The sequence below is a fragment of the Echeneis naucrates genome, chromosome 24, assembly GCF_900963305.1.
Source record: "Echeneis naucrates chromosome 24, fEcheNa1.1, whole genome shotgun sequence".
Classification (NCBI taxonomy): domain Eukaryota; kingdom Metazoa; phylum Chordata; class Actinopteri; order Carangiformes; family Echeneidae; genus Echeneis; species Echeneis naucrates.
Window position 1 is genome coordinate 2,167,117 of NC_042534.1, and position 16,105 is coordinate 2,183,221.

General features: G+C 40.5%; 1 protein-coding gene across 4 annotated transcripts in view; it reads left to right on the plus strand.

Annotated features, from left to right (window-relative positions):
- Positions 1 to 16,105, plus strand: part of tbc1d32 (TBC1 domain family, member 32) — a 51,381-nt gene that overhangs the window by 29,556 nt on the left and 5,720 nt on the right. For all 4 annotated transcript variants that reach the window (XR_003840478.1, XR_003840476.1, XR_003840477.1 and 1 more), the window contains exons 28-33: positions 1,080 to 1,163; positions 6,888 to 6,957; positions 7,230 to 7,345; positions 9,196 to 9,350; positions 10,758 to 10,898; positions 13,886 to 14,074. Coding sequence is in view for 1 of the 4 variants with exons in the window: in XM_029496655.1 (XP_029352515.1) it covers positions 1,080 to 1,163; positions 6,888 to 6,957; positions 7,230 to 7,345; positions 9,196 to 9,350; positions 10,758 to 10,898; positions 13,886 to 14,074 (755 nt within the window). In the remaining 3 variants the exon portion in view is untranslated. The remainder of the gene's footprint in view (positions 1 to 1,079; positions 1,164 to 6,887; positions 6,958 to 7,229; positions 7,346 to 9,195; positions 9,351 to 10,757; positions 10,899 to 13,885; positions 14,075 to 16,105) is intronic.

Sequence of the window (16,105 nt, forward strand, 5' to 3'; positions counted from 1 at the left end):
TTTTATGGAAAATATCTTTGAATGCCATCATAGAGTAGTTTGATATAGCTTTGATATATGTGAGGGGCCACACAGAGTTTTCCTTTCAGATAAGATGTGATGTATTCAGCTTGAACTGGATCCAAACTGGTGCTCCCACTTTCTATAATAATATGCGTTTGAGTATATGCAAGTTTTCATACAAATTAGGGAGCACTTATAGTAAAACTATATTTCCCAACATATGCTTTTTGCAAAATACAGCCTACAAAATAACCATAAAACTCAAGAATCCCCACATGGACGTCATTATTTTCACATATTTAATGGTTTAAAAAAAAAAAAAAAAAGCATCTGAAAAATTGTGCCGTTATTCTCAATGACTGTGGATTGTACTTTCAGAATGATGAGGTACAGGCTGGGAAAAATTATATACTTAATTGATCAATTGGTTAAATATTCTGTAGGATTTCTTTAAACTGTCAGCAGCCGCACACACAATTATGTCAGTAGTTACTACAACTAAATTAAAGTAATGGATGAATCAAAATGCAAATATGGAGTTAAATTGGGAATCCGACGAGAAATATGCTGTGAAATGAGTCATTTACATGCTGAAGAGTGTCGGCACATTGTGTTGTAGTCAATGTAGGACATTAACATAGAAATGTCTTATTGAAAGGGTTTATTTAATTTTGATTAAAGCAGATAACATCAGCCTAAGTAAGCTGAGAATGCCTGTGAAATGAGGCTTAAGTCAGTTACCTTCATCAGCCTCATTAAACAGCGTTTCCCTCCTCTTTTTGCAGCGGTGTGATATGACACTCAGAGACTTGTCTGGGCTCGCTCAGGGTTAATCAGGACCAGAGAAGCTGTAAATTGACTGGATGCATATTAACAAAGAGTAATCTGACGCTCGTCTCAATACGTGACAGAATCTTTTTTGAAAGCTGCATTTGCTTTTAATCCCAGTGAACAATCAAGAAGCAGAGCAAAAATGTGACGTTTTTTTAACCTGTATGTTGGATTTTCATTCATCATTGTATTTACTGTTGCTGCTCTAGCATAAATATAAGGTGTGTGTCTGTTTTCCCCCTCAGTGCTGGCTGACCTTCTGGAGAAGGTTGTGACCCATCTATCCAACACTGCCGCAGAGTGCTTCTTCTCTCCAGCGCAGTACAAAGGTCAGTGTTGAAGAGCAACACATTCAGTTTCTCTCCTGACAATTTAGACAAGAGAAAAATAACTAAAGGGCGAAGTGAGCCAGACTCTTCGTCTTTGGGTTGCAATTTCTGCCTCCACCTTCATCTTCCTGGGACTTTCTGGGTTTGGATAATCAGGTTGAAATAGTTTGATTGCTTTAGCTATATCTTTCACAAATTTATTCTGATGGCATCCCACTGAGATCACATCACATTAATTCAGCCTTACTGCCGTGGCCTTAACACATCTTACTGACCGGGGTGGACTCAGACTTGGCCCAAAGAGCGTTTGGTGTGATGACAAAATAAATTAATTATTTTTATTATTAATTGATAACTAACAGCTACTACACTGGTTCATCGGTTGTTGGGGGTGAAAGTTTCTGAAGTTCATGTGACGCCTCTCAGGAGTTGACAGATTTTAGCGCCTTCATTGAAACACAAATGACTGACGTGACCTTCCTGCCAGGTTTCCTACAGCTTCTACATTCAGGGACAGCTAAGTGAAATCATTGTAAATTGTTGGCTATCAGCAGGTCTGATGGCAAAATGTCAGAAGTGAAAATGAAAAGGATTTTTTCTCTTGGGTGGAGGTCACTGAGGTAGATAAAGCTCTGCATCGGTGGCTCGTCTGAGATTGGATGGAAGTGTTTGAGAGATGTCGAGGACTCTGGTGTCTTTGTTGTCACAGCTCCTCAGTGTCATGCGGAGGATGGAAATGTCATCCGGGGCAGCTTTTTTAACCCAAAAGTGATTGAAAGGATTTGAATGCTCAGTGAGCTCAACAACTGGATCATACTGATGCTAGCCCGAAAGAAAAGTTGCTAATTAGTGAATACCAAATGTTGCAAACTGTAATTTAGCCTCAAGGTAAAGAAGTGCTGGTAATGTACATATTCTTTTATAAATATGCACATATTCCACATCAGGTCTTATACCAGGTCTTATAACAACAAACAAGAGTCCTGCCAGAGTTATATTCATCAGCAGATCCCCTCAGCGAGAGATCAATGAATTTAATTTGATATTTTCCATATGGGCTTCAATAATCATTGCCTTAGTACTTCCCGTATTAAGCAATCCCATTGGTGAAAATAATGAAAACAAATCTATGGTACTTTGTATCTGATCTTAAATAACATTTTGGTGTCTCAGCAATCATCTGACACTGATTAACAACATCCATAATTATGAGGCCGTCACTGCTTAAGGCTGTGGAAGCAATAAACCCAAAGCAGGGATCAGACAGAGAGTCAAATTCACCTTTAATGGATTAATGTAGGGCAAAAAAACCCAGCAGGTGTACAGCAACAAGAACTAAATGTTCCATGGACTTAATAAAGGAGCACTACAGGAGATACAGCGAGGTCTTATATAGGTCATCTGAGTGAGGATCAAACGGCAGAGCGCTCTTACCTCCCTGTTCAGACTGAGCCAACAACTCAGTATAACTAAATATTGTCAGAAGGTCTTACTGAGCCAGTCAAACACATTAGATATGTCTCACTTTTGGAATTTAATTGATTTTCATGCAATCCCTTTGGCTGCAGTCAAAGCTTTTCTCTTACTTAATGACAATATTAAACCTTTTGAGCTGTGTTTTTATTACGATAGCTGTAAAAACCTAATTTTTCAGGTTTAAATTGGCAGATTCGGAATAGAGTTAGACATCAGCCACATCAAAAAAATGTGTGGATTTACATCATGGCAGATGAAATAGAATACATAAAAGCTAACAGGTGATAGTCAGATCCCAGGCACTTTATTTAACCCTGGTCTTTAATTTACACTCAATCTAAGCTTTGAACTTTTATCTGACATCAACTGAAGGTTCTGTAAGAAGAAAAGTGGGTGGGAAATACTGCAACAACATGAAATATAACAGCGCAACAGCTACAAACTGCAACGTCTGCCCTGCAGTTTTGATTTTGTGCCATAAAAAATGTGATAAAAGAACTGAAAAAAATCAGCTGGGGTTCGTGGACAAACTGTTAAAACTCTTACTTGTAGATGAGAAATTAAAAAGAGTCACTGCAATAAAGAGTTCTGTCAGCTGTCAGCAGTGTTTCTTAAACATGTCTGGATTTGTTTGGTCACAGATAATTATACTGATATATTTTGTAGCACCACAGTGACCTTTAACACGATTATTGCTGCTCTCATTACTATAAGTGCTCGTGATCCTCTTCCCTGTTCTCTCCGACCCAATCGATCAAGCGGACAGCTGGCCGCTCTGAGTGTTTTTCTTCTTGACGTTTCTGGCTCTTAAAAGGAAGTTTTTCCTCACCGCTGTCATCGAACGCTGCTCCTGGTGGGAATTGTTGGGTTCCTGTAAATCATTTCTATTGAGGAGGTCCAGTTGTGAACTGGAGGCATAGAGATAAAAATTTGACCTGGCTTGACTTGAAGTGCCTTTGTTTACGAGAAGATTAACTCTCGTAAGAACTACATTATCTCATAATGTACATAAACCTGACACAACATATTAAAAACCACTTAAACCTTTCGATAGCATTCGATGATCCTGAGCTGGTTTTCCCAAGTAATGAAATATTCCTGAAATATTGTGCGGTATTTGAGGCTTTTGTATGTTTGTGGAGAGAATATCTGAGCGTGGAACACTTTAGTCGGATGAGATGTTTTGAATTCGAGGACTCGTAGTCACTTGCGGTGAGAGTTTGGCTTCACTGGCCGCAGCATCTGCCTGCAGTGTAAATAATAAATAATAGTAACTAAAAAGCTCATGCATAATGTGTTAAGTGTGTTTTTATTTATTATGCATCTTCCAATAAGCAGCGAGACTTGCCCTCTTCCATTTAGGAATGAAATGTTTCCCTGTAGTGTGTTGAAGGTCTTTTATCGCAGCTGTGTGGGTATCAGTGCGGAGGCCTGTCTCCTCCGATCTTAATTCCAAGTGTTTCTTTTAATGATTCATTTATTTCAGTTCACTAACAATTCAAAGTTGTTGATTATTTTCATTTCATTACCTTTTTTTTATTTTCTGGAGCAGCCAAACCTATTTACTTAATTTCACTGATACAGATTAATTATGTGGGAATGTTGCTGTGAGATTTTACACACAAGGTTGTTGTCAGTATTTAGATATAAAAAAATAAATACTAATAAATTCTGGCCAGGACTTAAAAGTAGTCTGGGGAAATGATGCATAAAACTAATTCAATCTGGTGTCCAATAAAGTTCCAATGAATCAAATTATTAGCCAAAATGAGAACTGAGGTGAAACAAACAAATCACAACAGACACTAAAAGAGCCTGACGAGCAGTCGAGTATGATGTCATCTGTTTCTGTTGGACGTGTCGCTTCGAGGCGGCTTTCTAAAACATAAACCATCTCCAAGAGTCATGAAACTGCCGTATTAGTCTCAACATCCTTTCATTGTTTTAGGAAAAAGGTTCTCAGTGTCCCGTCTGTTTGGTATTCTCACACACAGCTATTCCATTTTATCGTCTAATTTTCCTCCTATCACATCGTCTCTAAGGAGACCGACAAGGACCAGTCCTGCAATCTGCCAGTGACTAGTACTGTTTGTGTGTGCGCGCGTGTGTGTGTGTTTGATTTACGTCGGCTACAGTCTCAGCCTCTCTGCCCTACTTCAATGCTCCCATTGTATGGAGAGAGCAGACTCATTTGCCGAGTATTAACCTCTGTCAGCTCGCCGTTCGGGGTTGTATCTCCTCACGCTTCTGACTCCCGAAGCCGTCTGTCCTGCTATCTCATTTAATTCACCTGCCTGTCGAAATTGGGGCGAGCGGAGACGGAGACAGAGCTCTTTCTTTACGAGGGTAACATCTCAATGGCCCGGCTTGTGATCTACTCTTTCTGAAATAAATCTAATTTTCAATAGATTGTTTCTACACATATTAGCTCTGGTTAAAGAGCCCTGTGCTCGTTGATTTAAACCAGACAAACACCTCAACTCCATCTTGGCCTACTTTAAAGCTGAACCGGCTTCTTATTCCATGACAGCACAGCTTGTTAAAAATAGAAAAGCAGTGAAAAGAAGGCAGAATATATATATTTTTAACCTTCAACCTTTATTTGTTTATTAATTTTTACCACCAAAGGAGCTCCCCTCTTAGACTTAGAATGAAAATGCAGCACAAAATCCTTCTTGACCTTGGAAACAGAATTTCAGGGAACCATCTCAAGTGAAAATCCAGCAGCTCAGTTGTTCTGCAGCTTTAAATACAGTCACATTGTTTTCCATGTAAAAGAAGAAGCGTCATATTTATTTCCAATGCAGCTCACATGTAAGGCCCATGCAGGCTTCTCGTCTTAAAGGTTTTTCTCATTATGTGTCTCATAACAATGCCTCACTGCTAAGCCTTTAATTCTGCAGGCTTCTTTGTTTTGAGGATTCAGTTTTAATTTATCTAAAGCTCAGGGGACAGAAACCATCAGAAACAACCGAGAGCTGCAGATTCCTGATATGACTCTTTCTCGCAGGTGCTTCACGTGGCAATTAAGAGCAGATTTTAATCACTAATGTCAGAGATGCATCGCATGTCCCATATTTTAAAAGTGACTTTTTTTTTTTTTTTTTACAAAAGTTAAATGGGTGTGATTATAGTTATTACAAACTGTAAAATTGACTCTGGTGGCACAAAGCTGGAGAGAGAAGAGGAGAGGAGGAGAGAAGAGCGGGGAGGGAGGGAATAAATATAACAAGAGAGCATTCATCTTCATTAGACAGTAATTGCCATCAGTGAGAGATTTTTAGAGATGTTAATATGTGAGGAGAGGGTGAGAGAGGAAATACAGAGCTAGTTGTCCTGGTGCTGCTTCATTCCCTCATCAAAAGCTATTTTCACTCAATTAATACAAGATTTGATGCCCAGTTATTAATCTACACCATCCAGCTCTGATATTTCAATATTAACGATATTGAATTACGGCTTTGATGTGTAAATTACAGCCACCATATTATCATTTCCCTTCAGTAGTTCTGCGCCATTAGCCTGTAAATTGGATTCGAGGTTTTCGTGACATCACTGCAGTCTGGATAACGTTTTTATCCTCTTACCGCAAACCGTCTGAAGCGAGGGATGCATTAGCACAAATGTAATAATATCTTTTTTCTCCCCAAAGTCAGGAAACTGTGGAAACATCCTCCAAAACAAGATATGTCCCCTCCTGCGGTTATTGCTAATGCTTCATTTATTGTTCTTGCTGCACAATCACAACTGTAACTCCAAAAAACTAATATATTTTTTATGATTCTGCACACTTAATGGCGCTAAGTAAGAGCCCATGAGAGCAGCCGGAGAGTGATAGTCAAAAAGTCTGCTCAAATTTTCGGCATATGGATCCACAGTTGTCCTGCTCCAGCATTGTCAGCTGCTGTTGTGTGGCATTGTGAGTCTGCAAATTGAACCCTGACATAAAGAGTTTTCTCATAATGCTCAAAATTTCTGTGACTCCCCCGTTCCAAAGCATCCAAATGCTGCCAACTGTGGGTGTTACCACGGCACCATGCAAACATCACAATTAATCAACAGCTATAAAACCGCCAAGTAGAAATGATGGCATCTGTAGTACCTTCAGAAGGAGAAAGCCTGTTAGTTATCTGGAACGCATTTCCCTCCAAACAAAACCAAGTCGAACTTCCCTTTCTCATCACCTCTGTGTGAACTGTCTTATTTTGATAACAGCCACCTCTCAACTTTAATCTCCTCCTTTTACAGCGGAGGAGAAGAGCGTCAAGAGCGCCGGATTATCATCTGTGGAACAGCTGGGGATCAACATCTGTCTCAGGTCTGTAAAGTGTTTTTTCTGTCCTCCGACATCGTATCGTCTTCTTCAGGCAGCCATAGATGGTCGACTGCGGCATGAACAGTAGATAAGGTTGACAACAATACTCCGGGCTGCAGCGTTAGAACAGGGATTGGTCTGTCAGGCAGTAGCTCAGTGCTCCGTCAGCCTCATATCTGAGTCCCCAACAGGTTTCTTCTGCTGCAGCCCATCAACCTGCCCTTCTCTGAAGCCCCTGACCTGCATCTGAGTGGTGTTATGTTTTAAATCCACAGGTACGGCAGCTACCTCCAGTTGATCAAAGACGACGCTGTGCACGACTTGACGCTGCTAATGAAGCACATTAAGATCTTCTTATCCTCACAGAGAGTTAAACTTTCTACAGAGCTCAGTATCCTTTCCTTCACTAAAGCAGGGAAATATTTCACTTCACGTCTCTTTAAACGAACCAGTGGAATTTTGATAATTCAGACAAGCATGGACAGAAAGTGTCCACCTGCCGATCAACAGTTCAGCTGTCTTTGTGTCATCTTTGTATTTGCACAGTCAAACATGATAAGTCCGGCTGTGAAGCTCCTCGCACTCAGATCAGCGTGTGGGCACGTCAGTAGGGAAAAGGTAAAACTAAAAAAAAAAAAAAAAGGTGTGCAGGATCTGATTCAAATAGTATTCTAATACGCTTCTCAGTAAAATCTTTGTAGTTGTGTGTCTGATTTCAACAGCTCACAGTCAGAAGAGGAGCTGGCTTTTAAAATGGTGTCCTTTTTTTTTTTTTTAATTTAAACGGGAGCTTTCCAAGTTTCATTTGTGTTGTTTTGAGTCATGGTAGATGAAGATGGCCTCGCTCCCATTGGGTCTTCTTTATTTATAATTCTTTATAATTCAAACTGAAGTCTTGACAGAGTATATTACAAATGGATGAGGCTTTTCTGTCAATCAGTTTCAAAGAGCATGCAGAGATGCTTCACAGGATGGGCTTGTTACTGATAAATGAGCCGGTGATTAAAATCCCTCATCGTACGGTTGCATGGTGGTTACATGTTTGAATCCATCCGCAGACTCACTTTTTCCTTTTAACTGCAGTTATTTTCACTCCAAAGCATAAAGTTGGATCAGAATCAAAAATAAATTAGTCAGGTAAAGTGTGATTAACTAACAAAAGTTCACAATAACGTCTCTTCTAAGTCATGGCTTCAGTTCCCTCAAATTTTAATGAACAATTTTAGGACTTTCATCAACAACATCGGCTTAATTGTGTTATGAACGAATGGTTCGACAAAATATCCAACACAAAGGGCCGCAGCACTCAGCGACAAAAAGCTGTTCACAGTTACACATAAAACGGAATCCGTCTTATTCAGTTGCTCCACTGTTGTCTCCTCGATTTCAAAGAAAATAGTTTTGAGTTTATTTGGAAATGATCTCTTGTTTGGAGAAATATGAAGTTCCTGTGTGTTTCCGAGGCGTGTTTTAAATGCTGCTACAATATAGATGTTTCAAGGGCAGATATCGAATGAAATCTGTTTGTTCTTCAAACGTTAAAATATGGCACAGAAAACAAAAAGCAGCAGGTGTCATTAACCTTCAGTTGTTTTCTATAGTTGAGCCGTATCGTGCTCTCACATATCAGAGCCGTTATATATTCAGTGGTTCCCTGAAAATGAACTAAAAAGTCTTTTTATTTATTTATTTTTTTTATTCTCTTGGTTGCTGGTGTTTCCAACGCAGAGCTGCCACCTGTGACGAATGAATCCAGCTGGCTGAAGTTCTGCAGACAAATCAGATGTTGACACTTTGAAGTGTTTTCCAGCGATGAAATAATGGTCTGGAGTATCAGGGTTAATTAACTGTCACAGCATTATGTGCTCACTGGTGTCTGTGTCGTTTCACAGTAAAGTGCTATTAGATTTATTTAACACAACATATGATTCTGATTCCTCTGCCGCGTTGACAAATGACTTAAAAGACAGTTTTGAAATAAAGTGTTATTATTTATTCTGTTTATATCACCTGCTGTTGACTGGAATGATCTGTTACGCCCCTTCAGTCAGACTTTACAGATCTTTAATTAATAATTAAATACATACCAAACATATTTAAACATTTTCATGTGGAACCCAGTCTTGTTTAAGCTGTTCATTAAATCTGTGTCAAAGGGAAGTTGCCACTGTAGCACTTGTGTTAACTTTAGTCTGGAACGTCGATCTCTCAGCTGTTCGGCTCTTTAACTCTGCTCACCAGTCACACAGCAGGACGGTTACATGGGGCACGACTGGCTGGCCTCCACAGTTTTCCTCATCATGTCTGGAGACGCGGACCGATCTCTACATTTATTACTCAACCTGTCCTCTCTGCTCGCCTCCGCATTCATCTGGCCCGCAGCGATACACGCCTCTGTGAGTACGGTGGAAACACTCACACAAGTTCGCACACTGACAAAAACCATCTGTGGCTGGAGCTAAATCTGCAGGAAGTCAAAATGGCAGCAACGGTCACAGCTTTTGGTCTAATTTAGTGTGAAACATAAATTCAACGTCGCTCAGAAGAAATCAATCGATCAATCAGCAATATTTTGAGAATCTTTTTCTACATTTCCAAGAGTTCACTTTATATACGAAACAAAACTAAATAGATGAATGAATATTTGAGAGATTTGGTTTTGGGAATTTGTGAGTTTTTATGAAATCAGTTAGGTTTGGATTAATTGGTATTGGAAAGGAATCGTTAGTTTGGCCCAAATCTTAAATATAACATGATAAATAAATACAACAGGCAGCTTGTTTGAACAGTGATCATCAGTTAACATCCTTCTTTCGATATATCTACAGAAACATTTATGGATCACGTGTCTTTGTAATAACATCTATTCTTCAATTTGTGCTGAACCAACTTCCATACTTCTGTAAGCTCAAGTTTTTATTGGTTTTATTTTTATGTAAAGCTGTGTTTATAGTAATGTGATTAAAGAGGCCCCATTCATGTCTGCTAAAAATTTAATTTGAGCTTAACTTTCCATCTCGTGTATTTGTACATTTGAGAAATTCAGTCTCTGCCTTGTCCTCATTTCATCCCACTCTTTCATACACAGCATTTCAGATATGACAGCTGAGGTGCAGCAGAGAAAACATTAGGATGAATCTTAACACGATTTCAGTTGACTCTCCGAGTTTATTTTTCCACACGGCGAAAACCAAACAGCATGTTTAATGATCTAAGAGGAGGAGTAGGACGAGTGGGCGGAGGTCGACTGAGAGAGAAATGATGGTAAAAATGAGTACAAGGAAGTTCAACTGAAGGGAAGAAGTCCACAATGAAGTCTAGTTCCAATTGTGCTAAATTGCAGGGGAGCTCAGGTGCTGAGATGAAGTTCTGCTGTCATTACGTCCAACTCTGTCATCTTGTCGTCTCTCATCTAAGTCAATTACAGCTGAATTGGACTCGAGTGAATGTGCGATATGGGCTCAGAGTGTTTTTAAATGCAGATGGATTCTCCACACAGCAGTTAGCCTCCATCTGCACAATGTTGTTTAGTCAATATCACAGAGAACAGAAAGGCCACGAATAATTAAGAGGCAGAGACGAAATTAAGGGGAGAACATGATGATTGTCGACGCACACATCTGTGCACACAAAGCAGGACTTTCTACTCAGAATGGAGGTTGGTTTCAAATATTTGGCCCCGTGTTTCTCTGTGTTTAAAAATATCATATAATAATATAAAGTAATATCAAACATTATTAATAAATTACGGCTGTAAAGTTTTCCACAATCCAGATCATTTCTCTGTGTGCTTGTCGTGACAGGCCCGAGTTCCTGCAGCAGTAGCTGAGTCGGGAATCCCCCCCGTCTACTGGTGTACAGCTCATTATGTGGAAATGCTGCTGAAGGCCGAGGTGCCGTTGGTCCACTCCGCTTTCAGGATGTCCGGGTTCACCCCCTCACAGGTACGCAACAGTGAAACCTTTCCTCAGTGAGTTAGCTAAATGAGGTGTAACGGCGGTAATTCTCAGAAATGTAGACGATGATTTCCGTCTAGACAGACTTTGGTGTCTTTTTATGATAATGTCCATTTCAGTGCTGTTGTGACTACTGATGGAGGCATTAAAGCAAACTGAACTTTGTACCACCCAAAAATCAAAACGCAACAACAACAAAAAAGTTTGTCGTTAATGACCGACATCAGGATGAGTTGTAAAAGCCTTCATAACCACATATTGGTTGACCTGCAGATGACTTTCCTATTTATCCTGCTTTGGCTTCACTTGACTTCAAAATAACAATAGTCAGCTTGGAAATGAAAATCTTTCCTTTTTCTGTAACAGAGCGGTTGAAAAGTCAGATCTTTGCTCCTCAGCACTTTATCATTTGACACCGACTTCTTTCTCCCAAACAAAGAGAGGGAGAAAAGGTTTCTCACCTTGAATCCTCTTATATTTGATCCCTTCTGTGTGTCGGCATTTCAACGTTGACGCTGCCATAATGCACGGCATCAGGGAAGCTTATAAGACTCGGAAATCAAAGATATCAACTTTCCGTCTCCAGGGTGTAGTAATAAGTTAACATTCAGATCGTCTCTCGCCTCTTCCAGGTGATAATGAGCACCTATACTTCAGTCAGCACTGGAAATATCTATTCCAAAAGTTTGAGCTTTGAAAAGCCCCAACAAAGCAGCATCGACAAAACCAAGCATTATACACCTCTGACTTTCATACAGGAGCTTTTGTGTGTGTGGTTGCCGGCCTCAGTCAATATCCATCAATAGGACGGTTAGACATCTGAGGCAGTCAGGACTGTTTTCACAGTCGGTGTCTGAGGCAGGAAGAAGACACTTTCAAAGTCAGCTTTCATCAAATCTTGATGATTACATCGCAGTGAGATTACACTGAAAGCTGACTGTTTCTCAGAGAAACGACGTCCGTGCATTCAGCGCCTCACGCTCCGGGCAGAGGATGAAGTCTGGCTCCGACCTGTCCCGCTCAGATTATTCGTAGCTCCGAAAGCTCATTGACAGCAGAGCCCAAATGAGCCTCACCTTTGGCCCCTGAGTTTTATCTGAGAGGAACGGCAACAACAGAGGAAAACACTTTGCCGCTCTCTTGGGAAGACCGCAGAGAAATGTACGTTCTCGGGTGGTACAGTACTTGTTTTCCTGCCCGAGGGCTCAGAGATGAAGGGCAGCGCGGATCCACCGGCTTCCCGTCTTTATTACACCACACACATCAGGCTTTCTGATGAAGGGGGGAAATAATCCAAAATGTTTATGGAGTCTAAGTGCTGCTTGTGTGGATGCCCTGCAGGCTCGTATCGTTAGTGGCTAATTATCAGCATGAGAGTTAGTTAAAACGCAGCGAAATTCAGACAGATTCGAAGCTTCTGACGGTAGTCACATGAAAATCAGACACGATTAACAAAAGCTGCTGTCTTCTTACTGGGCTTCAGTCCGGGCTGTAACATCTGATCGTCACAATTTGGTCAAGTGTCATATCCAAATCCAGGAGCTGAAGTTTTGTTTTGTTTTGTCATTCAAATGTGCCTGCAAATCAGATTTCCTGCTGAGCGTGTTAGTTTGTTTGGTACAATCCCAACAACAATCCCACGATAATCATATTTTTCTGAGTAACAGGAAACCATGAAATCACAATATCTGCCAACATGGTTTGATGAAGTGCAGCCCTGTTAGCAGCTGTTCAGTCGGCCCCCTTCCACGACGAGTTACAATTATGTTGGTGTCATGTATGTTATCAGGACAAGTTGGTCTGAACCAGCACAACAGCTATTTATTTTTAATTAGCAAATGTTAGCGCTGTAGGTTTGATCATGGAGAACATCGTCCCTGCATGTTGTCAGCTTGTTAACACCGTCACTGCCAGCATGTTAGCGTTCTCAGGCTTCTTTAACAACAACACCTTCACAGCGGCGAGCTGACAGCTACCGCTTAGTGCTTTAATAGAACTTAAATAAAAACATTAAATGGCAGCGCCGTCTGCGTTTTCATTTCATCTTCAGCAGCTAAAAAGTTCCTCTTTCTCTTCACTTCATCGAGAACGTGTGGAAATCCCTCGATGATCCGCTGCAATAATGTCACAGATCTGAACTCATCATCAGCTGTAGAAATAAACATTAGGATGCATCTGTTCGCCTCTTCGTCCCCTAATCCCACCCCAATATTCAGGCCCGCTCTGAGCAGTCATTTAATTTTTCATTCTGAGTAAACGTGTTTCCAAAAAGAATCTTTTACAAAGCTGACGAAGTAAATACAGACATCAGACATCAGGCCGTAAACTAGCCAGATTGTTGGACATATTTTTGCTGCCTCATCATAATAACCATAACTGGCTTTTATTATTGTTATGAAGTTTAGGACTGTTATAGTTCTTTTGATTTCATGGCTGTAATGTTTGATTTCAGCTTTAGGACCTCTGGAAGTACTCCTGTTAACATTTTGCTGACAGTCGGAGTATAATTATGCTCCGCTGCCAAAGTGCCAGCTAAGTAGAAATGTTAAGCCCGTGATGGTTCCCTTAAAGCTAAAAAAGAAAAAGAAATAGCGAGCAAATATTAGACGGGCTAAAATAGTCCGGAGAAGTCATGGAGTCATTTAGACAACCTAACCCTCCTTTGGACTAAATATTGCTGAATATCGACACAAGAAGAAGAATGTGTTTGTTGACTCATAATTTAGTGCTGAGGAGCTCTTAATTGGACTAAATCCTGCCTGTGCTCACACGTAATTATATCGATTCTCATTTATATTGATTCATGTCAAAACAAGCAAAAGAGTTCAGAAACCCGGAGGAGCGCATGCTCACTCAGGCGTAATTATTAAATCAGTTCTTTCTGTAAAATGAAGGGTGGGATGAAGATTGATGAGAGCTCTCAGATGAACAGGTTTTCTCTGTAGCTTTTCTGTAATCGGTCCGTCTGTCTGCAGATGTGCCTCCACTGGCTGACTCAGTGTTTCTGGAACTACCTGGACTGGACTGAAATCTGCCACTACGTCTCCACCTGTGTGCTGATGGGCCCGGACTACCAGGTTTACGTGTGCGTGGCCGTGTTCAAACACCTGCAGCCCCACATCCTGCAGCGCACACAGTCCCAGGAGCTGCAGGTCTTCCTCAAGGTGAGCCGGCGTTACAGAACACTTCCTGTCGAGCCGTATTTAACTAAAGTGAATGTTCAGCTACTTGGGATGTTTTGATTTCAGGTCGACGGTTAAATCTAAAATATGCGACCACAGATTTTGAGTAGATTTAACCTTCACAAGAAAACTTTAGCTTTGGATTTTACGCTGCTCTGCTGATGTGTGTTGAGTCAAATAAGCCTTGTATCTTGATTCTTGCGATGTATTCTCTATATTACACATAGAGGATAATGAATCAGGGCCAGTAAAAACGTCGAGGAGACAAACATAATACATCATAAAACACCAACATGGTAAAAAATTCATCCCGTTTTGGTCTTAAATCTATATTTCACTCAACCCATAAAAAAAAAAACTTCCTCCACACGGAGTGACTCCAGAATCTGTTCACTGAAGGAACTTCTGCCCTCTTCAAAGAACTACGAATGAAATGTAATCACATATAAATCAACTCTTTCTGATATTTATTAACTAAACAGCATCCGTCCGCTGTGAAAAACCTGTCCAGCATCTGAGAGATCTAAAAACAGATTTGAACACACTGATGCTCAAGGTTAGAGTCTGTCCAAGTAACTAATCAGGACCTGAAAGGAGCCATTTCTTACCATCTCCACAGTAGAATTATTTATAGTTGTAGATATGAATATGCAGGGCAGAGGAATTAATTCGTGTCATCTTAGTTATTCTGCAGCGTCCCAGTAGCAGCCCGGGTTTGTTATTTGGTCTTAAACATCCACTTTTATGTTCCAAGTCTTGCGTAGTTGCTGCTGTAAGACTTCTCCAGCTCCCCTTCATAAATCCTGCACTCATCCATGATTCACATCCATAATGAATAAAAAAAAAATAAATCTACTTTTAGAATCTGTTCACAAAACCTCCCGTTCTGGAGTGTTTTGCCCAAAACAGAATGTGGAAATCAACTTATTGTGAAAGTTTGTGTCGTGGAAATAAGTTCTGCAAGTTGAATGTTGAAATGAAGAGTCACCCTGAAGATTTCACAAAAGGTTGAAGTGGCAGTCTGGAGACGTCTACTTTTACTAATATCGAAGGGAACATTAAACACCAACTTTGTGAATGAGGCATGGCCTGACATCGTCATTATTCATTAAGCATTTCCGCCTGTCTTGTCTCCAGCTGATAGCTCTGGTGTTAACATCTCCATACCACTGACAGGTTTTGTGAATAAAAGATCAGTTACGGAGGCTTTATCTGAGGAAGTCCTTCTAATGAGCTGTAGCATCAAATACGCCTGCAAGAGACAGCTTGGAGACGGAGTGTGTTTGTGTCTGCCTGTTTGTGTGTGACGTTGTCGTCCTGAGCTGAACTGTTGAAAGTTTTAGACATGCTAGTTAGCGTCTTGATGACCTTATCTGTGGTTCGCTGTTGGAACAACGTACGTATTCTACTGAGACCGACGTGGTATCAAAGGATTAAGGAAAAAAAACCAAACACATTCCCAGACACACACCACTCGACACTTCTCCTCCATCACTGGGGGGTATCTATATTTCATCTAATGATAATCTGATCATCTGAAGTGGGGCTGTCAAAGTTGTTCTTGTTTTTAGGTGTTGTATTGAACACTTTAAACTAGAATTAGGGCCATTTTTCCATAGACTTCAATACAATCAGCCTTCTTTCTCTGATACAGTGGAGTCGTCCTCTGATGGTCGGTGGATAAAACGCAGGTTTATGGGAGGACGGTGTTCCTAATGAAGTGCTGCTTCTGTGTGTACGGAAACTGGCTGAATATTCTTACCGCTCATTGATCATGGAGGGGCACGGCTAAAATCGGTGGGAATCTTTGCTAATTAATCCATTAAGTATCTTACCTAATGATGGGTAATATATCCTGAAGAGTAGGGGAACATTAAACAGCTCGTGTCCGACCTGAATTCCTGCAGAAAATAACAAACCAAATGATTAATGCTGCTCATCTCTTCTCTCCTTCACGGTTTGAACTGCGACTGCAGCTGATGTCCGTTTTGGTGATTCTTAATTTCGCTCTGA